This window comes from Eulemur rufifrons, chromosome 9, assembly GCF_041146395.1.
Source record: "Eulemur rufifrons isolate Redbay chromosome 9, OSU_ERuf_1, whole genome shotgun sequence".
Classification (NCBI taxonomy): domain Eukaryota; kingdom Metazoa; phylum Chordata; class Mammalia; order Primates; family Lemuridae; genus Eulemur; species Eulemur rufifrons.
The window spans coordinates 11,226,757-11,251,083 of record NC_090991.1 but is presented as its reverse complement, the minus strand read 5'-3'; the positions used below and the strand labels follow the sequence as shown (position 1 = coordinate 11,251,083).

General features: G+C 53.7%; 1 protein-coding gene across 6 annotated transcripts in view; it reads right to left on the bottom strand.

Annotated features, from left to right (window-relative positions):
- MINK1 (misshapen like kinase 1) overlaps positions 1 to 24,327 on the bottom strand; it is a 50,877-nt gene that overhangs the window by 1,067 nt on the left and 25,483 nt on the right. For 2 of the 6 annotated variants that reach the window (XM_069482075.1, XM_069482074.1), the window contains 29 exons: positions 16,501 to 16,566; positions 14,788 to 14,844; positions 14,575 to 14,700; positions 12,505 to 12,615; positions 11,969 to 12,059; positions 11,392 to 11,522; positions 11,021 to 11,075; positions 10,805 to 10,883; positions 10,374 to 10,549; positions 9,864 to 9,933; positions 9,254 to 9,464; positions 7,250 to 7,366; positions 6,304 to 6,522; positions 5,905 to 6,078; positions 5,318 to 5,578; positions 4,814 to 4,899; positions 4,301 to 4,413; positions 3,958 to 4,046; positions 3,425 to 3,588; positions 2,924 to 3,029; positions 2,703 to 2,840; positions 2,379 to 2,487; positions 1,781 to 1,948; positions 1,531 to 1,674; positions 1,192 to 1,326; positions 896 to 996; positions 663 to 812; positions 421 to 580; positions 169 to 308 (listed from right to left, as the gene is read on the bottom strand). In XM_069482075.1, coding sequence (XP_069338176.1) covers positions 169 to 308; positions 421 to 580; positions 663 to 812; positions 896 to 996; positions 1,192 to 1,326; positions 1,531 to 1,674; positions 1,781 to 1,948; positions 2,379 to 2,487; positions 2,703 to 2,840; positions 2,924 to 3,029; positions 3,425 to 3,588; positions 3,958 to 4,046; positions 4,301 to 4,413; positions 4,814 to 4,899; positions 5,318 to 5,578; positions 5,905 to 6,078; positions 6,304 to 6,522; positions 7,250 to 7,366; positions 9,254 to 9,464; positions 9,864 to 9,933; positions 10,374 to 10,549; positions 10,805 to 10,883; positions 11,021 to 11,075; positions 11,392 to 11,522; positions 11,969 to 12,059; positions 12,505 to 12,615; positions 14,575 to 14,700; positions 14,788 to 14,802 — 3,639 coding nt within the window. In that variant the 5' untranslated portion in view covers positions 14,803 to 14,844; positions 16,501 to 16,566. Of the gene's footprint in view, positions 1 to 168; positions 309 to 420; positions 581 to 662; positions 813 to 895; positions 997 to 1,191; positions 1,327 to 1,530; positions 1,675 to 1,780; positions 1,949 to 2,378; positions 2,488 to 2,702; positions 2,841 to 2,923; positions 3,030 to 3,424; positions 3,589 to 3,715; positions 3,740 to 3,957; positions 4,047 to 4,300; positions 4,414 to 4,552; positions 4,664 to 4,813; positions 4,900 to 5,317; positions 5,579 to 5,904; positions 6,079 to 6,303; positions 6,523 to 7,249; positions 7,367 to 9,253; positions 9,465 to 9,863; positions 9,934 to 10,373; positions 10,550 to 10,804; positions 10,884 to 11,020; positions 11,076 to 11,391; positions 11,523 to 11,968; positions 12,060 to 12,504; positions 12,616 to 14,574; positions 14,701 to 14,787; positions 14,845 to 16,500; positions 16,567 to 24,327 lie in introns of all 6 variants that reach the window. The other 4 variants (XM_069482069.1, XM_069482071.1, XM_069482073.1 and 1 more) reach the window with 4 other exon arrangements.

The following is a 24,327-nucleotide window of genomic DNA, read 5'->3' as shown; positions in this document are numbered from 1 at the left end:
ACTGAAGGCAGGGAAGGGCAGAGGGGGTGACTGCACACTGCACCCCCAGGGCGCCCCCTTTCAGGAAGATACCACCACCACGCCTCGCCCAGAACCCTGCCCAGGGGCCTCGGGTCATAGGAGCCAGTACAGCACAGGGGCCCTTTCAAGAGGGAAAGAGGCTCCCACCTTGTCATTCCGCTCACACAGGAACTTGAGCCTCTGGGCTCGTTTGTGCATGAAGACCCCATCCAGGTGGCCTGTCTCCACAGAGCGGATCTCAATGGCTTTCTCACCCCAGCCCATTATCTGGTTGGAGCAGATGTAGGCTGTGGGGAGAAGGCAGTTGGGGGCTGAGTGGCTGCAGCCCGGCCCCTCTCCCAGGATGCGCTCCTGGGCCCCCTCAGGGGCACGTGGCTCCGAGGGCAGCACCTCACTCACCCACAGAGGTGGGCATCTCTCCCCACTGCAGCACCACGTCTTTGATGATCCGCCCGTACGTGTTGACGTAGACGCCCTCGTCCTCGTAGCACAACAGCATCTCCATGCCGTCGGTGTTGGGGAGGAAGATGATGGCATGGGGTGTGATCTGGCTCTGGATCTGGGGAGAAGGTGTGCTGGAGTCCCCTCATCTGGTGCCCAGACTGGGTGGTCCCACCCTCCTGCAGCCCTGCCCCGCTCACATGCACAGGGATGTAGATGTCATAGCTGTTCCCCGAGTCAACATCCACTGCGTGAAAGCCAGCGCTGGAGCCGTAGATGACCTTGAGCCGCTGCCCCTCCTCTACCGTCAGGTCGACCAGCAGAGGGCGGTGAGGGAGGTCAGCAAAGGACTGCGGAGGAGAGAAGGGCTCAGCCGGGACAGGGAGAGGAGCTGAACCTTGGGGCAGGGCTGGCGGGCTGAGGCTGGGATTACCTTGAAGGCCATGAATTTATGGTAGGGTTTGGGGGCCCAGGCGTAGACCTCCACGGAGTTCTTCAGGGCAATGACCAGGAACTTAATACGCTCGTATTTCACTGGGGAGAGGAGAGAAGAGGGATGGGAAGGCTGCCCTTCTCGGCTGCCAGCCCCTCCTGATGGTCGTCGCCACGCCACCCCGTCCCAGGCCCCAAGTCTCTGGCTTCAAGGCTTTCTTAGCCATCGGGCCCAGGACTGGCTTCTGTCTTCTCATGAACAAGCAAGCCCCGGCCATCCTGTTGTGGCGTCCTCACCGACTCGGTAGTGCCCGCAGCCCTCCATGTCCCCCACGGTGGTCCAGCCCTGCTTCTTCTCCACTTCTGGGTCATTGTGCAGAATCTTGTTCCGAAGCCAAGACAGGTAGTACACCCGCAGTTTGTTCCTTTTCCCTGAGGGACAGACAGACACACACACACTCTCATCTTCATCAGAGGCCCAGCTGCTGCCTTCCCGCCATCCTCTGTCCGCATACCACAAGGGTGGCCCCCCACCGCCGAGCTCCTGGACCAAGGCTGCCCTCCTCCAGTGGGGAGACGGTGACACAATGCCAAGGAGCTGAGCCCCTCCCTGTCCGCCACGCTCTGCTCGAGTACCTGAGATGGTGATGAGCAGGTTGAGCCCCTCCAGCACATCCATTTGCTGGAAGCGTCGCCGCCCGATGAGTCCATACACCTTGCCCTGCCCGCTCCGGTCCAGCAGCATCAGCCCGTTCTCCGTGCCCACCAGCAGGTTGACCCCTGCAACAGGAGCCCTTTGGCAGGTCAGAGGCCAAGCCAGGCCCTCACCTGACCAGGAGGATGGGAGTGCGCCAGACCCCTCTCAGCTGTCCCAGCCCCAGCTTACCCCAAAGGGCTGCACAGAGGATCTCGGAATTGAATCGCTTCTTGTACTTGCGAATCTCAGGGGTTTCACTGTGGGCCCGGGTGTTGGTGGGGTTCACATTGACCACAGAGCCCTTCCTCACGTCGTACTGTAGCTGATCAAGCCGAGTACCCTCTCCACCCACTAGGGCTGCGAGGAGGAAGAGGAGGGAGGATGGGTTACAGCCCTCTAACCCGTCTCTTTACCCCCATCCCCCTCCATCTGACCTGGAGCCGAGTAGTCTCAGAACACGCAGAAGAGAGGGGAAAGACTAGAGGAGGTGCAAGGAAGATACAACAGAGCACTGGACTCCCCGTCAAAGGCCTGGCTCAAGTCCTAGTTCTGTCACTTATTAGTTTTGAATCTTTGCCCAGGTCCCTTAGCTTCTCTGAGCATTTTTCCTCTTTTGCCGAGGGATCTCAGAAGCTCTTCTTGCCTCTGTGCCAGGGCAGGTGCAAAGGCCCACAGGAGAGTGGCTGTGCCTGCACTTTGTAAAGCTGCGTCCTCAGAGGACCACTTGCCCCCCTCCAGGCCGCCTCTGGACCCCTGCCTCACAGCAGATCTGTCCTCCCATCCTCACCTGTGATGGGGATGGTGTCCCCACTGCCTCCGGGCTGGTAGATCCCTAGATCCACAAACATGGTGAACGAGCTCTTGCCAGGGGCCTTTACTAGCCCACGGGACTGGTACTGCAGGGAAGGCAGCGGTCAGGCAAACCAGCGTGACCCCAGCCTGCGGCCCTGCCCTGCCCTGGTCTTGTCCCCAGGCCCCAGCTCCCCCACCGGAACCCCTGGCCATGCAGCTCAAGGTGCTCTGCTGTGCCCACCACAGGGGCCCAGCACCCCAATCTCCTGTAGAGTGCCGGACTCTTCTCTCCCCACGGATCCGCGTCCAGCCCACTTACATCGCCACCTCCATCCTTTGAGGGTGGGCTTTGACCTTTGTTGTTCTCGGTGGGCGAGTGGCTGGGCTGGACCACGTCAGGCAGGTTTGGGTAACCGTTGCTGTCAGCATGCAGTAGGCTCCGCTCCTCTTCAGGGGTCTACAGGACAGAGGGAAGGGTCAGCGCTGAGGCTGAGGAAGGCACACAGTAGGCACGGGGCATGGTGGGAGAGGCCCACTCACGCGCTGGACCACCATGGTGCCGCCCCCATATGGGGGCTGGGTCCCGGGGATCTCCTCGACGTCGTGGACCACCATGGTGCTGACGCTGTCTGTGTCGCCATCGCTGCTGTGGGAGAGAGGAAGGTGGGGCCCCTCCAGGTCCTGCCTGCCACACGAGTGCCACAGGAGGCAGAGGACAGCCAGAGACTAAGGCTTTCAGCCTCTATTCAAAACGTGACCTGCTCAGCCCTCACCGAGCAGCCCCGCTCTGCTCCACTGTGAGGTGTGCCCTGCATGGGGCACAGGCCAGGTTGGCACGGGGCAGAGAGGCACCTGAAAGGACGCACTCCACAACAGAATGGCGGAGCGACAGGACACCAGCACCCTCACCCCATTCTCTGGAGAATCGGAGCTACTCTCCTTCAGACTTGCCCATGGCCCTGTCCCCTCCTTCTCTGCCCACATCCCTCCTCTCACTAGGCCTCTGAGCAGGAGGGCCCCGCCCCCAGGACACCCCCATACCGGCCCCCAGGGGTGTCTCTGCTCCCCTCTGATGGCTCGCCATCGCCTTCCTCCTCCTCCTCTTCGCTGCTCTCTACTTCCTCACTGGACGAAGAGTAGTCCATGGCCTTCTTGGGAGGCCGGGGGGCCTCATCCAGGGTCCGCTCTTTCAGCAACACGAAATCCTGCAGGGGAGGAGATGTGTGAGGGGAGGGCAGAAGGTGGGCTCAGGCTGGGGTGGTACAAAGGAGGAGAGGAGACCGGGCAGGGTAGCAGGAGAGGGCTCCCACAAGCAGGCCCCACCTCACTAACCTCACCGATCGCTCGCTTATAGCTCTGGCAGGGGCCGCGGGGCAAGAAAGGCAGCCGGAGAGGCAGGAGAGAGGTTGGAAAGGTTAGTGGTGTGAGCAGTGCCAGCCCCGCCAGCCCCATAGTCCTCAGCGGATTAGTGGGGGCCCTGCCCCTGCCTCCCAGGGGCTCTAGAGGCTCCAAGTCCTGCCCCTAAGCCCTGAACCAGCATAATGCAGGGCCACGCCTGCCATCAGGTGACTCACTGCGGGCCGGCCTGGCCTTGAGCGGTGGTCATCAGGCTTGGCTTTGTTCCCAGGGGAGAGCACTGGGGAGCTGTCCAGTTTGGAGGAGGCTGGACAAAGTAGGGAGGGGGAAGGGAGGTCACTGATACCTGGACAGGGGATGGCCTCAAGCCCACACCCGAGTTGACCCTCCCCTGGTCCTGAATCCCAGAGCTCAGTGCCATGTTCCATGCCCTCCTGGGTCCTCCCTGGCCCTGCACCTGCAGGGTACAGGTCCTGGTCCAAAGCCACCAAAGGCAGGGTCCATCCTGATCAAGACCATGGCCAGGCCCAGAGTAGGCTGCCCCAGCCCTGGCTCACGTACCTCCCACACGGTTTCGCTCCAGCGAGCCAGCCTGGGGGAGGTGCCCGTGAGAGGCCGGGAGGACACTGTCCGAGCGCTCCCAGCCAGGGTCACTCCTCCTGAGGTCGGGGTTACTGTGGGGGGGCAAAGCCAGGGTTAGGGAGCAGGTGCTCCCCTCCCAGGGGCATCACACTGCACTGCAGAAGGAGCCATCACCAGGGGAGGCAGGTGGCAGAAGTGAGAGGTGGGCGTGAGTGGGGGATACCCCATTACCTAGAGGCGTTGGGCGGGCCAGGGGGCTGAGCAGGGGGCCCTGGAGGCTTGGGGGTGCCCCGCTCTGCCCGCCTTTGCAGATAGATTTGCCAGGCGGAGTTGCTGCGAGGTCTGTGGAGGGAGCACAGGGATGCCGGGGGGCGGGGAGGGGGCTGCAGTGATTGGGTTGGGGCCTGCCCACCCCTAAGTGGGTAACCTGGTACAGTTCCCCATACCCCACCAGACTCCCTAGGCTGCCCCCAGACCCCACCCAGGCGTTACCTTGCCCGGACAGCCTGGGCTGGCCGGGACCCTCCGGCCCCACTGGTGTTAAGGGCAGTGGCGATAGATGAGGTCCTCTGAGGTACCTGAGGAGAGGAGGGAGATAGAGGTCAGCGTGCCATGTGCCAGCATTGTGCCGAGCAGTCCCCAACAACTCTGAGAGGTATACGTCCCCCGCCATCTTTATGGATGAGCAAACTGAGGTTCAGGGAAGTTAATGAACACATCGGAAGCCACGAAGCTGGGATATGGCAGAGCTGGGACCCTAACCCAGAAAGCCTGCCCCGTAGTGCTCCTGAGAAACCCTGGGCATTCTTCCATCCCCATACTCCCCATGGGGATCTGTGCTCCTCCCATCCACTGCCAGTCAACCCCTGCAGCACAGGCACTGTGCAGACACCTTAGTTTCTTCCTCCCTTCCCACTCTGAACGCTGTCTCCACCTTCCCTGCCCCTCCACTCTCCCTCCTTGTCCTCATGTTACTGTTAATATTTCTGTCCTTACCTTGGGTGGGGCCTCATTGTCTGGCCGGACCCAGGCTGGGGGGTTCGGGCTGGGGCCAGGCCCTTCAGAGGTGGGGTCTGAATTCTGGCGGATGACAGCTCCCCGGGCACTGGGCGTGGCAGTGGGTGTGGGGATGGCAGGATCAGGGTCGTGGGAGGCTGGGAAGGCAGCCAGGTTTCGGGTGGGCTGGTCCTGCAGGGACTGGGATCGGGGTACAGGTGCTGCATATGGCTTCAGTGGGACCCGGTGTGCTACCAGGCTCTGCAGGGAGAGACCAGGGAGGGTGGGCTGCCCGCTCCGTGGCACATCCCCACCTGCAAGTCGGGGTCTGGACTGGGAAGGAGAATTACTTGCCCCTTCCTCCATCCAAGGACAAGGGATTCCTAAAGCCCAAGAACAGGTAGGACGACAGAACAAACACATACAGCAGCAAGCAGGTGACTATCTTTGCCCAGGTATCCTGTGGTCCCTGATCCTTGCTAAGAACTGAGTGAATGTGTGTGTGTACGTGGACGCACACGTGTACCTATGCTTTGAGGGAAGCTCCCTGTGTCTACGAGTTAAGATGGGAATGCAGAGACACTCACCTTGTGCGGTCCCTCCTGGGGCTCCACCGGCCTCTGCATAGGAGGAGTTTGGGAAAGAGGTCCTGGGGGGCCAGGGGAGGCTTGGGGGATGGAGGGCTCAGGCCCTGTGCTGCTTGGCTTGGTCTTGGCCAAGGGAGAGTTCTGCTGCTTGTTCATCCTCGTTCTCTCTTCTACCTGTGATGCGAAGGGATGCCACGCAGGCCAGCTCTTGCCTCCCTCCCTGTTCTTAGCATTTAGGTCCCCACCTGCCCCAACCACACCAGCCCTGCAGCCTGTGCTGTGCACTGCTTTCCCCTTCTCGGTGCCTGCTACTGTGGCACAACCGCTTCTTGCAACTCTCCAGGCTCGGGCAGAGACTGGGAAGATGGAGTGTTAGGAGGCAAAGGAGGCAGTGAGTACCTCTCGGGCCCAGGCTGGCTTGTCGGCGGGATTAATGCCCCGACCGTAATGATACAGGGGCTTCCTATCCCCAGGCAGGATCTGCTGCTGCTGCTGTTTCTGAAGCTGCTGCTGCTGCTGCTGCTGCTGCAGGGACTTGAGGTAGGCATGCTCCTGCTGCAGTTGCCTCTGCAGACGCTCTGACTGCCGCTGCTCCTCCAGCTGCTTCCGCTTGTATTCCTGGGCCCAAGGGTAGGGAGAGAAGGTTCAGCAGGGTGTGGCCCTGGGAGTCAGAGTAGGCATGCCCTTTCTTTTCTCCAACTGCCTAGAGAGATGTCTTCCCTTGATGGGCTTGGGTGAATCCCTTCCCTTGACGTGTTCCCATCCCATTCCAGCAAAGCAGCTCTGGAAAGCATCTTCCCAGAGGACGGCGAGGGACCCCGTTACCAGCAGCAGGGCCTGTTCCTGGAGCAGCTGTTGCTGAAGGATCTCGAGCTGTCGCTGCTCCTCCTCTAGCCTGTGACGAATATATTCCTGGGGGGCGGGGGTGGGGTGGGGGGTAGAGGGCAGGGAGAGAGGAAGAGGCGGAGGGGCAGCAGCAGCGAGTTGGAGTTGGAGTTGGAGGAGGGTGGGGGAGCAGGGGAGAGTAAGACAGGGGGTGGGATGAGCCCCAAGGGGGCAATGCGGTCCATGAGAAAGCCCAGGAGGAAGGAGGGTGGGGCCATGAGGGAAGGGCAGAGACGGAATGAGGCACAGAGACAGGAGGGCGGGGAGCCAGGGTAGGGGTTGAAGGGTGGGAGAAAACAGAGAGAAAGAGTGAAGCTAGAAAAGATAGGAATCCGGGAGTGGGGAGAGAAGGGGAGGGCACCGGGCAGCAGGGGAGGCGGGCAGCAGGAGCGGGGCGGGCGGGCGGGGGCAGCGTGGCCGGAGTGCTGAGTGTGCGGTGCGCGGGGCTGTGCCGCGGTACCTGCTCACGCTCCGCCTGCCGCCGCTCCTCCTCCCGCCGCAGGGCCTGCATGTCCTCCAGCCGCCGCTGCTGCTCCTTCTCCTGCAGCTTCCGCTGCTCCCGCTCGCGCCGCTGTTGCTGTGGAGAGAGGCAGGGGGGCTTAGGGACTGTTCCAGGTGCTGAGACAGCACAGCCCTGGAGGGGGGGCTCCGTGGGCAGCGAGGGCAGCTAGCTGTCCTTGCTCCCTAGGAGGGTGGCGAGAGAGGACAGCTTCAACTTGTTTCTGCAAATACACCTATCCCTATACAAGAGTCCACAGGTAGCCGTGGGCATGCGACAAGAGAGGTTGTGAGGCTGACTGCTGCCCTTGGAGTGGGCTGAATGAGACAACACCTTCCCTTACACTCCCACAGACCACAAAACCAAGGGTCAACAACAAACCCAGCAACACTTCTGGCCCCAAATCCACCTCCACTTAAGTCTGATAGAGTGGGCTGTAGTGATAGTCTTTGGCCACAAGAGGGCAGTGGGCGCCTGCCCGCTGCACCCTTTGGATTTAAGGAAACAGAGATCACAGCCCCTCCTTGTCAGCCATGAGCGCCCAGGGTGCACTTTATTTTCACCATATTTCTGACCAAAGAGTCTGCCCTCTAACAAACAAACAAAAATGTTAAGCTCAAGCCCTACGGGGGCCTTATGCTTGAGGGAACTTGAACCTATTTCTGTGAAGTTGCTGGTGGCAGGCCTTCTCTAGGAAATGCCTAGTTAGACATGATTGTATCACTCTGCTATCTGAACACTATTTTTTTTTTTTTTTTTGAGACAGAGTCTCACTCTGTTGCCCGGGCTCGAGTGAGTGCCGTGGCGTCAGCCTAGCTCACAGCAACCTCAAACTCCTGGGCTCAAGCGATCCTACTGCCTCAGCCTCCCGAGTAGCTGGGACTACAGGTATGCACCACCATGCCCGGCTAATTTTTTGTATATATATATTTTAGTTGTCCATATAATTTCTTTCTATTTTTAGTAGAGACGGGGTCTCACTCTTGCTCAGGCTGGTCTCGGACTCCTGACCTTGAGCGATCCACCCGCCTCGGCCTCCCAGAGTGCTAGGATTACAGGCGTGAGCCACCGCGCCCGGCCTTATATTTATTTTTTAAAAAAAGCCCACACAAGGCTCTTCTGAAGTAGGCTTTCTTGCAAATTATTTTTTGTTCAACAAAGACAGGGGCGACTTTGGGGAACAGCAGATGGACAGCGTGGCTGCTGTGGTCTAGTGCCTATTATTTAGACTAATATTTTGTTAAGTCCAGCTCATGAACTTTGAAATCATGTAATTGTTTCAACAAAAATACCATAATTTAAGGTATTAAAAAAACCAATCAACACCTATCCTTCCCCACCATGCCCTCCTACAAAATAGATTTATATATATTTTTTTAACTGGTGATATTTAAAAAAGAAAAACAAAACTGCACTTATCTAAAATAAGATTCTGTATTAATTGAAATGACTTTCTTCCATCCACCTCTAATTAGTCCAAACTGACAAGACTGTACTTTACACAAAATCTGAGCCAAAATCACCAAAAGTAAAAGGAGGGTGTTTAAAAGGATCTTTCTCACATGCAGGCCACACAGCTGCTTGCTGCAGTCAGACGCACAGGTGCACGGAAGCGTCTGCGCACAGATCCCCGGCTACCGGGACCACAGGCAAGGGAGCTAGGGCAATGCGAGTGGAGGTTTATATGCAGAAACCAAGGCAAGGATAGTCTTGTCATGCGGAATGGAAATGCCTCTGCTCTCAAGGGATGCTGATGGCACAACCATCCACACACAGCTGGGCAGGGGGACCAGGGCCTGGGGACGGAGCCTCTGATAATAGAGGCCTTTCCATAAAAGCCTAGAAGACAAGCCTGGAAGACAGCTCGCTCCCTGTCTCCCTGTGGCCCTAATGGAACCAGGGATGGACCAGGTCAGCAGGAAGCTGCACCAGGCCTGGGTCCAGGCCCTGCCAGGACAGCCCCACCTCCTCGACACGCCGCCGCTCCTCTTTCTGCTCCTCTATGCGTCGCTGCCGCTGGTGCAGCAGGTGTTTGATGTGCGCCTCAGGGTCTCGCTGCTGCTGCTGCTGCAGCTGCTGCTGCTGCTTTAAAGCCTCTGAGTTGCTCTTATTCTCCTGCTGCAGCCTGAGAAACTCCCGGCGCAGGGTTGACTCCCCGGGCACGTTCATGATGGAGCTGGGTCAGAGTGGCACAAAGAAGCGTTGGGGTCAGAACCCTGCTGGTTCCCATTCTCACCCCTGGGCGCCACCTCAGTGGGTGCTGTAACTGGACCAGTCTGCCCCTGGCCACTCCCAGGTGGCCAGGAGATTTGTCCTCCCTCTGTCCAGTTGTCAGGCCTGCCATCTTGATATTCCTGCCTGCACCCCACCTTCAGCCCTGAATAACCCTCTCCCCACCTTTGGCTCATTCATCTGTCCCACTTTTTAGCACTCAGGGATTTGGTTTATACGGGTCTGTCCCTACCCCTTTGTGCCCACCGCCCCAGACTGAGAGTCCCCAAAGCTGAGGACCACTCCTGTCCCCTCAGACAGTGAGTGACGGCCCCCACCCTCCCACCTCCATTGCCAGGCCCACCTTGGCTCTCCTTCCTCGCCGTGGCTGTCGTCTTCCTCCTCACTGCCGCTGTACTCATACTCTGTCTCCTCTGCAGGGGGGAGATCACCGCTGTTTCTTCACCCAGTGCCCCAGACCCCACCCTGAGCTAAGGGAACCTTACTTAGATGGGGATAACCAATAAAGTCCATCTGGATGACCAAGTGTGAGGGTCACCACCCACCTCCTTGGAGCAATGGGGAGACAGTGGGTCTCAGGTCTGGGCCTGGACAGAGACTGAGACTCAGTCCCACGGGAGATGGGATGTGGTAGCACGCATGCGTGCACTTACACACATGTGCTCAATATGGAGCTTCTGTGAAGATGTGAAAGGACAGCTCTCATTAGGAAGGCCGACTGGGGGTTGGAAGTGTAGGAAAGGAGATCTCCTCGTGCAGGGACAGGTGGGGACAGGAGAACTCAGGGGAGCCAGGCGGGGCAGGGCTAGAGGAGGGGGCCCAGCCAAAGTGTCTCCTAAGACCGCCCACTGACCTTTCTCGCCCCGCTTCTTCCGGGACCGGTCGATGTGGTCCTTGAGCTGGATGCGGACCTGCCGCTCCGTGGGCTGGTCTCGGATGAAGGGAAACTTCAGTAGCTGCTCTGTCGGTGGGCGGCTCAGGTAAGTCTTGATGAGACACGTGTCGATGAAGTCAATGAACTTCTTAGACCTGGAAACAGTGGTGGCTCACACTGGGAGGGCCCCCCTCAGACGGGGGCTCGCAGGAGGAAGGGTGGATCATTCGTCCAAAAGCCACCTCAACTTCCCTCCTGTCTTCGCCATATCCCAACACCACTCGCCACCCCCGGCCCCCCGGCACCTCTTCTATGATGCAGATCCAAGCCTGAACACAGAGAGACATTAAGGTGAGAGTGGCCTTGTCCAGAGGCCTTCCGTCCCAGAGACCAAACTCTCAGAGACCTACCATTTCTTGGACTTGAGCCTGGGTGGAGGGTTCCGAGGGATGAGGAAGAGGGCTCGCATGGGGTGCATGTCACACAGAGCTGGGCACAGAAGAGACGCCATCAGCCCTGTTCACAACGCTGAGAGCCAAAAGGGCCCCTCCTCAACAGGACCTCCCTGCAGCTGCTCTCTGGGCCCCCCTTCTCTCCCATCCCACCCCAGCAGACTCAGCACTTACGGGGGGCTCCCTCTGCCATCTCGATGGCTGTGATTCCTAGAGACCAAATGTCACTCTACAGAGGGAAGAGAAGGGACAGGTGAATATTTCCAACAACTCTGCCCAGTAACCTCTCTTCACCCATCATCCCTGCCCTCCCCAGGACCCCATGCTGGGCCACACCCCTTCTGAGGCCCTCTCCTCCCATCCTGCACTGTCCTCCAGCTCACCCCGTCTTCCCACCCATACTTTCCTTGCCATTAAATGCTCCCCAACCCCATTGGCTGACAGGCACCAGACCTCCCTTTGTTCCCCAGCCTGCTCAAGCCCCATCGTCTCCCTCTTGCTAACTGCCCTCGGCGGCCCTCATGCTCCGACTTTCCACTTCATACCCTGTAATCGTAGGTGGCATCAGGGTTCTCATCACAGGCGATGACCTCCGGGGCCATCCAGTAGGGGGTCCCAATGAAAGTGTTCCGCCTGCCCACCGTGCGGTCCAGCTGAGCACTCACCCCAAAATCCACTGTGAGGATGTGGAGCAGGGTCAATGCAGGAGTCACGCTGCTCCCTGGCCTCATGCTACTACAGGTATGTGCACGCCTCACCTGAGGCAGCTGAGGTCCTGCCCCACCCAGACACCCCCGCAGCCTCACTTCTACCCCATCAACATCCTGAAGAACCTGATCCAGTCTTCCTACATCTTGGAGAAAAACCAAGGGGCAGCATCCCAGGCAGGAGGGGTCATCTGATCCCACCTCCCCAGAAGGACCTGCACAGCGCCTGGAGCACAATAGGTGGCAGGTACAGATCCTGAGGGATTCTCAGCAGGAGGCAGGACATCCCAGGAGAGGAGAAGGGAAAGGGAAGGGAGAGGCCTCCACAGCAGGCAGGTAGTTGGACCTGAGCCCCCAGAGGGAAAAAGGGGCCCTTTATTTTCTGTCCCGTTGGCCTCAGAAGGAACCAGCGCACCTAGCTTGACCTCGGCATTCTCCGTCAGCAGCACGTTCTGCCCCTTAATGTCTCGATGGATCACCTTATGGGCATGGAGATGGGCCAGCCCCTGGGACAGGAGAGTAGGGAAAATTAGCTGCGGTGTGGAGGGAGCGGGAAGGAGCAAGGAGATGGGAGTGGGTTGAGAGGAGCAGGAGTGTCAGTCTGGACAGGGCTGGAGTGAAGGAGCAGACCCTTCCCACCTGGAGCCCAGGTCCAGGCTGAGCTGTCTTGGGAGAGCTTCCTCTGAGTGGTGGCTGCAGGTGAACCCCCCAACAGATACAGGGTTACAAGCGAAGAGGTGGCAGAGCTTAGAAAGAGAGGGGCTTGTTTCCTCCAACAGCCTGAGAATTCCCAAGGTTGGGACCCTGTCTCCACCCCCGGCCCCATCAGCCTTGCTGCTCCCTCCAGAGAGCAGTTGCATCTCCTCCCCGGTGCAGGGAGGGGCTCTGCCCGTGGAGAAGGTCCGGCCAGGGCAGCCCAGGACGAGGAGTTGGGGAGGGGCTGGAGCTCACCCGGAGAATCTCCCTGCAGATGTAGGCGATGCAGTCCTCCTTCAGGGCGTTCCCCTTTGTGTTCTTCACCAGATCGGTCACTGAACCAGCGCCACAGAACTCCATCACCAGCTACAGCCCCAGGAAGGTACCGGAAGGGAAAGTATCAGTCAGGCAAGGCCTCCCCCATCCCCTCACTAGACCCCTGGATTACAAGTGAAGAGGCCTTGGCGCTAGAACTGGCACGAGCTGGGAAGCAGGGGCCGCATGAGCCCTCACAAAGGCCACAGGATCTCTGAGATCCAGAGAGAAAGGAACAGGAGGTACAGCAGGGAAAGAACTGGCAGGGTCCAGAGTGTGAGTCCAAGGAAGCCCTGAAACTGTAGACAAAATGATGTGGGTATGTGCATTCTCCTTGAGAAAGGTCCAATGTTTTCACCAGATTCTCAGTGGGACCTGAAACCCCCAAACGGTTACGAACTATTGCTCTGAATCAGGGGTCAGAAAATGACAGCCACCCAAAGGCCTGTTTTTGTACAGCCAGCAGGCTGAGAGTGGTTTTTACATTTTCAAATGGTTGGAAAAAAATCAAAAGAAGAATCATATTTCATGACACATGAAAATGATATAAAATTCAAATTTTAGTGACCTAAGCAAAGGTATCTGGGGATACAGCCAAGGGCTTTCGTTATGTATTGTCTATTGCTGCTTTCACGGTACAACAGCAGAATTGAGTAGTTGTGACAGAGCAAATATGTCCTACAAAGCCTAAAATATTTACTACCTGGCCCTTCACAGGATAAGTTTGCCAATCCCTGACTCAGAGGCAAGAAAGGGACAAAGAATCAGCAATTCTCCAGGCCTGCTAGAGACGAAAACAGTGCATGGAGTCTGTCTAGATAGCTGCAGACCTGGGCAGGCCTTGGGAGAAACTCCTCAAGCACAGAGAGTGACAAGGCCAGGAGGGGAGAGCTACGGGTCTGCAGCTCTAGGGGAGAGCTGCTGAGACCCAGAGGCTGGGGCCAAATGGGAAGATGGCTCCAACCAGTCCCTCTGGAAATCAGCAAGCCTGCCCAAGTTTTCACTAAAGCCACACATCCAATGCAGGAAGAGGCTGGAAGGGGACATATATATTTGCATATGCAATAGAGTAATTTGCATGTGCCTGCTCTTTGGACAGCAGAGCACAATGGGACGAGGGGAGGACCGTGCCCAATACATCCAGAAGAGGGCGCCCGCTCACTGGCGCCTAGCCTCTAACCCCCAGTGCACACACCTGGCAGGTAAACCTACCTGTATTCTTGAGGGCGCGCGTGTGTGTGTGTGTGTGTGTGTGTGTGTGTCCCAAAAGCCTAAGGGCCTTGGAGGCTGGGACCATGGTTCATGTTTATCTGTGCAGGGCATACAGAAAGTGCTTAATAAGTACTTGTTTGGAATGAGCACCTAAACTCCCGACAGCCACTGCCACACTCCCTGCTGCTCTCTCCTCTGGCTGGGCTCAGTACCACAGAGGGTGAGGCTGGGAGAATCCGCTGGCACCAGGGCCCAGGCTAGGGAGGGGAATGACTCTTATGAATGCTTTGGGCCAGGAGGAATTCAGGGAAGGCCCAAAAGAGCTACAGCAGGCTCTGGTTTGAATAAGCATCAGAAGGGAGTGCACTGCCGGGAGGGGTCTGAGCCCTGTCACCTCCCACAAATATTTTGGTTCCATTGCTTTGCCAGGAGCTGTGCTCACAGGCAAGAAAACTGACAGACTAGCCTCCCCATGCTCTCTTCTAGCCCTTACCAGGATTGTCTTGCTCACTATTTACTAAGTGCCTGTCAGATGCAATGTGAGCGACTGGTCAGGGCAAAGGACGGGGCCAACACCAGGACCCCGCCACCAACCACGCAGAGAACGAGAGGCTGCAGTGTGAGTACGGGCTGAAGTGTGGTGCTTGTGAGGCACCGGTCCCTCTGCATCCAGACAGGAGAGGCTGGGTAGGCAGAGGGAAGGCTGGCAGGAAGAGGCTTTGGGCACTGACACCAAGTTTGTCAGGAGCAGCCTGGACACAGGGAACTGTGGAGAGGGCAGGCGGGGGCATCTCTCACCCAGAGCTGGTCGTCATTCCCAGGGGGGCTCTTCTTGATGAAGGCTCCATAGTAGGTGGCAATGTTTCGGTGGTGAGAATACTTTTTCAACATGTTGATCTCCTGCTTGATCTCTTCCTCCTCGTCCTAGGGGGATGGGAGGAGCTGAGCCCTTAGGCTCCCCCCACACCCCCTCCCCAACGCTCCCTCTCTCCACCCAGCTCCGCTCCCTACCTCTGTGACATCCATGACCTTGATGGCAGCCAGCTGCCCGGTCTTGACATGCCGACCCTGCAGGACAGAGAGCCGAGCACAGAGGGATCTCAGGGAGCAAAACACAGAGAGGGCTTGATTCTGGGAGAGGCCACATCTTTTGGCCATTTTGTTTCTTAGGAAGTGCCCATCACTGTGGCTAGACACTTTGGTCTATGTGCTGGCCATGGGAGTGGACCGAGGGAACGTTCCTGAGCCATCGTGGCTAACAGAAAAATGAACTCCGTTGGGCTTCCGAAGTATAAGCTCAATAAAGATGAAGGGGATACATTAGAAACTTTCTGCTTCCATAAAAAACTTCCATAAAAACTCAAGAGAGGCTGGGCGGTGGCTCACGCCTGTAATCCTAGCACTCTGGGAGGACGAGGAGGGAGGATCACTTGAGGTCAGGAGTTCAAGACTAGCCTGAGCAAGAGTGAGAACCTGTCTTTACCAAAAGTAGAAAAAATTAGCCTGGTATCATGGCATGTGCCTGTAGTCCCAGCTACTCAGGAGGCTGAGGCAGGAGGATCCCTTGAGCCCAGGAGTTTGAGGTTGCAGTGAGCTAGGATGCCACCACTGCACTCTACCTGGTGCCACAGAGAGTGTCAACAAAACAAAACAAAAAAAAACCTCAAGAGAGATAAGTGAGAGATAATTATGTTCTGTTCCAGCCCCTTCGGCTTGGACTTTCTACAGCATGAAAGTCAGAGTGGGGAGTGAAAGATACTTCTCCATCCTGATTGAGGCTGGAGGGACGGAAGGAGGGGCACAGGGACTTCTGCCTCTCTCTCATCTCCTAAGCAAGACAAAAATGCTGGGTGCTGTAGACGGGAGGCCTCTCCCACAATCAACCCTACCCCCAAAGGTTTTTATTGCTGCTGATAGGGAAAGAATAGAGACAGGGCTGAGATTTGGGGGAACTCGGGGAAACAGAGGAGCCACTGACAGTCCTAATGAGAAGAAACTTCCACTTCTTGAGTGTGTCCCAGCCATTCCCCACTCCCCCACCATCCTTCTGCAATTCCGAGCAGGAGCTGTCTAAGGCATAGACAGGGAAGTCCAAGCCTTCCTGGGGAAAAGCAGGCTGGGGGAAGGCAGCCCCTCATGGGGGGGGGGGGGGACATGGGTTTTGCCAGCCCATGGATTATTTTTATCCTCAGCAGCTATTCAAGACCCCAAGCCCAGAGAAGCAGGAGCACACAGAGCTACTATTTCCATGGCAACAACTAGGCAAGAGATGGTGGGGGGAGTGCCTGTTTCCCCAAAGCTCACAAGGGAAGGAGGGTAACAGAAAAGCGAGGGCTCCCAGTGATCCAGGAAACACAGGGCCACAGGGACGCAGGGGACTTGTGAAGATATCAAGCACTGTGTCTGGAGATGGAGAAGCAGGCTGTGTGTTCTAGGGTGGCCTCCAGCTCAGGGGCAGCACCCACCTCGAACATCCCCACTCCCTGCTGCAGTCACGTCCCCTGATCCAAGTATGAGCAGTGGTGAGGCCATGTGAGAGGGCTGGGCTGGCCAGGGTAAAAGCTACAATCAGTGGCCAAAAAAAATGTCACTTCTGTGGGGTAGAGAGGCAGTCTCAAAAACAGAAAGCCTGAGCTCTGGCTCCAGCTCTGCTGCAGGCCAGCGGCAGGAGCTCAAGAAAGCCACTCCCCTCTGCAGAGAGTCCTACCACCATGGGAGTCTCACCTTGTACACCTGTCCGTAGGTTCCATTGCCGACCACTTCCACCAGCTCAAATATCCCAGCAGGGTCCTGCGGGGAGAGGATGGGAGGGAGACAGAAAGAATAAGGCATCAGGACTTTGGAAAAGGATCATGAAGCTGGAGGGGAGAAGAGAGGTGTTCAGTAAGGTTATGAGAGTGAACACTAGCGTATTAGGAGGGGGCTTGCAGTAGGAACGCTGGTGGCCAGCTGCCTTTTCCTACATTGGTTCAGAATTAATGTTCTATGGGAAAAGTTGGAAGGAGGGGAGAAAACATAGAAGTCAGAGCCCAGATGGCTCTTTGAAGACATGTTCTAGATTTCAAACTTGCTGACAAACTGCGTGTCTGTATCCTCATCTGCAAAGTGAGGATGCCCGAGCACCTACCTCTGTGGTTGGTGTAAATGAGGAAGTAACCATAAAATGCTTAAGATCGTACCTGGCACAGAGCGTGTGCTCGATGAAAGTTAATCACCATTATTACTTTTTTTTTTTTTTTTTTTTGAGACAGAGACTCACTCTGTTGCCCGGGCTAGAGTGGCATGTTGTCAGCCTAGCTCACAGCAACCTCAAACTCCTGGGCTCAAGCAATCCTTCTGCCTCAGCCTGCCGAGTAGCTGCGACTACAGGCATGCGCCACCATGCCCAGCTGGGTTTTTTCTATATATATATTTAGTTGTCCAGCTAATTTCTTTCTATTTTTAGTAGAGATGGGGGTCTCACTCTTGCTCAGGCTGGTCTTGAACACCTGAGCTCAAACAATCCACCTGCCTCGGCCTCCCAGAGTGCTAGGATTACAGGTGTGAGCCACCGCGCCTGGCCTCATTATGATTATTTTTTAAAAGCAGAGATTAGGAAAGCTAGCAACGAACAGAAATTTAAGAGCCACCGTCCTTTTGTCCTTCTCTGCCCTTCCCAATCTTCTTGAGATTGAGGGCTTTCAGGCCAGGGTTTGGGGGCAGCAGGGACCTCCAGGGAGGGACAGACCAGGTGATGGTGAGAGAGGGCCTCTGGGAGAGCAGAGGAGAAGGGAGAACTTTCTGTTCCTACTTTTCTGAGCCAAGCAGTGCCAGGAGGAGAGGGCCCGAAGGGCTTGAACAAAGCCTCTAAAGAGGCTCATCCTCCCACTGGGCCACGAGCAGGCAGCCCTGGCCTCAGTAACACAGCTGCTGTCAGGAAGCCACCCACACCCTCCTGGCGGAACTTTTTTTTTTGAGAGAGAGGTTGGGAGGTGGAGCTGCAAGCTGGAGAGAGGTATGGCCCCAGCACTGTCCACACTCCTGTACCTCTTGCAGAACGACAGTTCTGGCATTGCATAGGGCAGGCCCCCTCCCCACCGACTGCTGGGACAGAGAACAGAGGCAGAAAGTGAGGAAGGCAATACACAGTCCTCTGTGCTGATAATACTAAAAGTATATAATCTAAACTCCCTTTCTCCCTGATTATGAAAACCAATATAGGATTTCTGGGGGCAGGAGGAACCCACAACCAAAACACCCCACAAAGAAGCCAAAAGACTTCCTTCGTTCACTGAAGTAAAAGCACATAGATGATGACGTGGGCATGTTGGAGGCCAGGGAGACACTAGCCCAAGGCATTTTAAGAACATCCTCACTGAGCAGTGCCTGCCCATTTTCTCAGAAAGGAACTGGAGGACAGGAAACGTGCCCGTGGCTCCCTGTTCGCGCCCTATCCGAGCATGTATCACAGCGCACTGTGATTGTACATTGACTTGCCTGTAAATGCCCTGGAGAAAGGGACTGAGCCCTCTTTGCTCATCAAGTACGTCCAGCACCTCACCCAGGCTGGGCGCACGGCAGCCCCAGAGCACATCCCAACCTGCTCGGCAGGCAGACTCGACAGACTGAAGAGGGGTTCCCTCTGTGTGTGCCCTGAAGAGGCCTGGGCTGACCAGACCAAGAACTTCATGGGTTTACGTTCAATTATTCATCTCTAGCTGAAGTTACTAAAAAAAATCTTTAGTAGGCCTAAAAAAACAGTAGGACCCACAGGAAACGGCGGCATTGTCACTGCAGGTGGGGCTAGTAAGAGGCCTGTCTGAACCTGAGAGCTGCAAGGAAGCTGGAAGAAGTCATCTTGTCTATCTGCAATTCTAGACTGAGAGGCTCAAAGAGGACAGAGTTCCCTAAAGATCTCCCCAAGAGAAGACCTCATCCATTCTGGGGACTCTTAACTCTGACTGTTGGAAAGTCCTTTCTTAGATCTAACTTTAGTTCCTCCTGAGATGGAGGGTAGACAGAAAAGGGACTTATGGCCATGACTTTGGTCCATCTTCTGGATGCTTCCTAAACTAAGAGGGAAAACATGATGAGCCTGTTAGAGTCATAATGATCCACCACCATCAACTCAAATCACTACAAATACATTTTCATTCTGTAATCTTAACTCCCAGTCTGTTTTCTTCCTACATGCTTGGGAGGGATGAAAGCATCATCTTTGAGGTCAGGTACACTGGCTTCAGACACCGACATCTCATGGGTTTCAAGCCCACTTCCTGACCACACCTACTTGAAAGGACGATTCGGGGAATCACGCTGTGGTCACGGTACCTCACACCCTCCGCAGACTACGCCACACATAGGCCCCACCCTGTCCCGCTTTTCAGCAGCACCATTTCCCCACCGAACTCCTGCCTCTGCATCGCCCATGCTTGTCCTCCTTCCTTCTCCCATCACAGCCACCCTGTCCTTTCCCCCTTTAAAATGCACCTGCTCCACCTCTTCCTCTGAGTACCAGAAACCGCTGGCTCAGACCAATCCCTCTGTCTCCTTCCTGGAGCTCCCGCCTCATCACATCTGCCTTCTGCTGCCACTGCTTGATTGGACCCTCCTAAAAACATGCTTTCTCCCGCCTCAGAACCTGCATGGCTCCCGATGCTTAGAGAACAGAGTCCAAACTCCTCAGCCTGATATTTAAACTTGCCCCAGCATTAACCAACCAATAAATACCTTCTGAGTGCATGCTCCATCTGCCCTGCAATGGGGTCAGCCCTAATAAGGGAACACCTACCAGGCAATCTCATTGTGTTTCATCCATCCCTTAAATATCTACTGAGTGCTAACTATGTGACAACTCCTGAACTAGGCACAGTGGGGAGCTCAATGATGAATGAGAAACAAATAACCTTATCATTTTATAGACAGGCCACGTACCCTAATATGAATATGCAGCAGTGTATGATTATACGTCATAAGAGCAATGGAGGCTGGGCGTGGTGGCTCACGCCTGTAATCCTAGCACTCTGGGAGGCTGAGGCGGGAGGATCGTTTGAGCTCAGGAGTTTGAGACCAGCCTAAGCAAGAGCGAGACCCTGTCTCTACTAAAAAACTGGAAGAAATGAGCTGGACAACTAAAAATATATACAGAAAAAATTAGCTGGGCATGGTGGCGCATGCCTGTAATCCCAGCTACTCGAGAGGCTGAGGCAGGAGGATTGCTTGAGCCCAGGAGTTTGAGGTTGCTGTGAGCTAGGCTGACGCCACGGCACTCTAGCCTGGGCAACAGAGCGAGACTCTGTCTCAAAAAAAAAAAAAAAGAGCAATGGAAAGCACTAAAGCCATTAAGAAACTGCTCAGTATGGTGGAAAGAGCACTGGAAAGTGGATTTCTAGTGAGAACTTTGGCATTAGTTGTGTGTCCCTAAGCAAATATTTAACTGTTTGGGGCCTCATTTTTCTTCCACAAGCTGAAAGAAAGTTGGATTGGGTGAAACGTCCATTCTATGGTTTCAGGGTACAGAATGGCATTCTGTTTGGGAATCTCAGGCAGGCTCCCTGGAGGAGATGGTGTTGGAGCTGGGCTTTGGAGGCTGGGTCAGTTTCCACCTGGTGATAGGAATCTAAGAGTGGAGAAGGCCACGCCCTACTGAGGGACAGCCGTTTGGGTTTGGATGTTGAGTTGGAGATGTTGGGGGATGCACAGGAGTACAGGTCTATCAGGCAGTTAGAAGTAAGGATCTGGAGATCAAATTGAGAGACATTCGTAAGTGTGAGAGGTGGAGACACAGACAAGATATCCAGGGAGAGTGCACAGAGAAGCAGAAAAAAGAAGCCAAGGTCAGCCTCTGAAGGGTGGCCACGTGCCACATGTTAGAGAGCAGGAGAACAGACATCAGAGGAGGAGATGGTCACAGAGACCATCCTTCAGGAAGGACAAGGTGATGCTGGCCTCAAATGCTACAGAGTGGTCAGAGGGCACTGAAACAATACCACTGGCCTTGGCGTCTACGAAACCACTGGGAACTTTTGTGGGAACTGCAGTTAGGAGAGCAGAAGGCAGACAGCAGGGGCTTGGGGGAGAGAGGAGTATGATGAGGAAGAGAAGGCTTTGGGAGAAGCACCCTCTCTGGAGAAGTCTAACCTTGACAGGAAGCGGGGAAATCAGATGATGGCTAGAGGAGGCAGCAGGGTCAGACAAAAGGGTTTTCAAAATAGGGAAGATCTTTTACTCCTGTGAAGGGGAAGAAGCCAAAAAGGGAGAATGTCTGAGGAACTGATTTTTTTAATAATATATATGTGTGTATGTTTTTATTTCATAGAATATAAACTGTCTTCCACTGGTTTACAGTAGTGATAAAATACAATAGGGCCTATTTCTATTATACACATATCCGAGGATTCAGAATGCCTAGAGATATGTAACACAGTTCCAACGTGACTTGTGCATTGATTTGGCTTCAAATGTGGGCCCTTCAAATACTGTGTCTTTGTTCTTGGTCACCCTCAAAGAGAAGCCTCCAGAGGGAGGTGCTCTGCCCCTGGGGAGCCGTGGACGGTCCTGGCACAGTTTTGTAGTACAGTGTTGTAGGCTTTCTCCAGCTCTTCCTCATCGAGCTCAAATTCTTTGTCCTCAGCAGTCTGGTTCTTATCCAGCCACCTGCTAGAAGATGGAGAGGGATGGAAACAAGGGCACAGGTAAATAAAGACAGGAGGGAGAGAGGAGGATAGGAAGTGATGGAGACAGTGGTCTGTTGAGGTAAAGAGGAAGGAAGATGAGGGAATGTAATAAATACTCAATGACCTTGACTTTGATGATTAAGTCAGAGGGAAGATCATCCACTAAGTAGGAGTGGGGTCTGAATGAAGTGGCAAAGCTGGGGAATGGATGCTATACAGGGTGCTTTATGGCAGTGGCTCTCAAACTACAGGGTACCTAAGAGTCACTGGGAAGCAGACTCCTAGATCTGCCTCCAGAGATTCTGATTTAGCAGCACAGGTCTGTGGTGAGGAGCAGGAATCTGTTTATTTACCAGATATCCTGGGTGATTAAACGCAGAGGGTCAGTGGACCCGCTTTGAGAAACTGCTCTAGAGAGTTACCAGGCAGGTGAGGAGCAGATGTAGGACTATCCAGGAGCAGTGGCGATCTGCGTGAAGTCAGGCAGCCTGGGAGTGGTAGGCCAACCAGCAGCACTCTGGGTGATCAACTACTATTCTTCCCTAAGGCAGTTCAATAACACTTCTGTGCTCACTGACTCCTTTCCCAGGCACACGACTCATGTACATTTTTTTCCTACATTCATGTGACCAACTCTGCTTAAAAATGACCTCTCTCCTGTCAGCCACACCAAAGCTCAACTGTTTTCCAGGAAGTCTCCCCTAGCTATTCTAGCCCATCACAAGCTATCTTACCCATAAATTTCTACCTCAATTTTACATATTAATCTCATCTTCATCATGAGTTTAAGTTTCTCAAGAATAGGACCAAGTAGATATATTTTTAAAAATAATCTAAGGACAAGACAAGGATGTCCACTCTTGCCACTTCTATTCAACGTTGTATTGGAGGTGCTAGCTAGGGCAATTAGGCAAGGAAAAGAAATAAAAGACATCTGGGTTAGAGAGGAAGAATTTCTATTTCTATGTGTACCTAATACGATCTTGAACGCAGAAAATCCTAAGAAATCTACTAAAAATCTATTAGAATAAACGAGCTCAGCAAAGTTGCAGGACACAAGATCAACATACAAAAATCAACTATATTTCTATACACTATAATGAATACCCCAAAGGTGAAATTAAGAAAACAATTCCAATTGCAATAGCATCAAAAAGAATAAGTTTAACCAAAGAAGTGTTAGACTTGTACACTGAAAACTACAAAATAATGTTGAAAGAAATTAAAGACCTAAGTAAATGGAAAGATATCCCACATTCATGGATCAGAAATAATATTAAAATCTACAGAGTCAATGCACTTCTGTCAAAATCTCAGCTGGCTCTTTTGCAGAAATTGACAAGCATATTTTAAAAATCATGTGGAACTACAAGGGACCCAGAAGAGGCAAACAATCTTGAAAACAAGAACAAAGTTGGAAGACTCATACCTCCCAATTTTAAAACTTACTACAAAACCTACAGTAATCCAGTGTGACCATGGCATAATAATGGACATTTAGATCAAAGGAATAAAACTGAGAATCCAAAAATAAACTCTTACTTTTATGGTCAATTGATTTTCAACAAGAGTGTGAAGATCATTCACAAATGGTGCTGGGACAACTGCATATCCAACAAGCAAAAAAAATGAAGTTAGATCTCTACCTCATACCATACACAAAAACTATCTCAAAATGAATCACAGATGTAAAAATGTAAGAGCCAAAACCAGAAAAATCTTAAAAGAAAACATGAGTAAACCTTCATGACCTTCAATTAGATAATGGTTTCTTACATGTGACATCAAAAGTATAAGCAACAAAAGGAAAAAAATAGATAAATTAGACCTCATCAAGATTTAATACTTTTGTGCCTCAAAATACACCATCAAGAAAGTAAAAAGACAACCCACAGAATGGGAGAGAACATTTGCAAATTATATATCTGATAAGAGACTTGTATGTGGAATATAAAAAGGATTTCTACAACTCAACAATAAAAAGACAAATAATCCAATTAAAAATGGGCAAAGGATGTGAATAGATATTTCTTCAAAGAAGATATACATACAGTGGCTGGCCAGGCATGGTGGCTTATGCCTGTAATCCTAGCACTTTGGAGAGCCAAGGCTGGATGATTGCTTGAGGCCAGGAGTTGGAGGCTGCAGTGAGCTATGATGACACCACTACATTCCAGCCTTGATGAAAGAGTGAGACCTATTTCTAAAAAAGTGAAAAAATAAAAATAAAATAAAAGGCTATATACAGTGGCCAATAAGCACATGAGAAGCTGTTCAACATCATTAGCCATTAGGGAAATACAAATCAAAACCACAATGAGATACCACTTCACTTCCACTAGGATAGCTAGAATCAAAAGATAGGACACTAACAAAGGTCAAGAAGGCTGTGGAGAAATTGGAACCCTGATACACTGCTGATGGGAATGTAAAATGGTACAGCAATTTTGGAAAACAGTTAGGCAGTCCCTCAAATGTTAAAGAGAGAGTTACTATATGACCCAACAATTCCACTCCTAGGTAGACACTCAAGAGAATTAAAAACTTATGTCCACATAAAAATCTGTACATGAATGTTCACAGCAGGAAGATTCATAATAGCCAAGAGTAGAAATGACCCAAATGCCCATCAACTAATAAATAGATAAATGTGGTGTATCTATACAATGAAGTACTATTGGCAATAAAAAGGAAGAAAGTGCTGCTAGATGTTACAACATGATAGAAGCTAGTCACAAAAGGCCACACAGTACATGGCTCCATTTATGTGTAATGTCCAGAATAGGCAAATCCACAGACACAGAAAGTAGATTAGAGATTGCCAGGGCCTAGGTGGAGGGGGGAATGGATAATGACTGCTAATGGGTACTAGGTTTCATTTGGAGATGATGAAAAT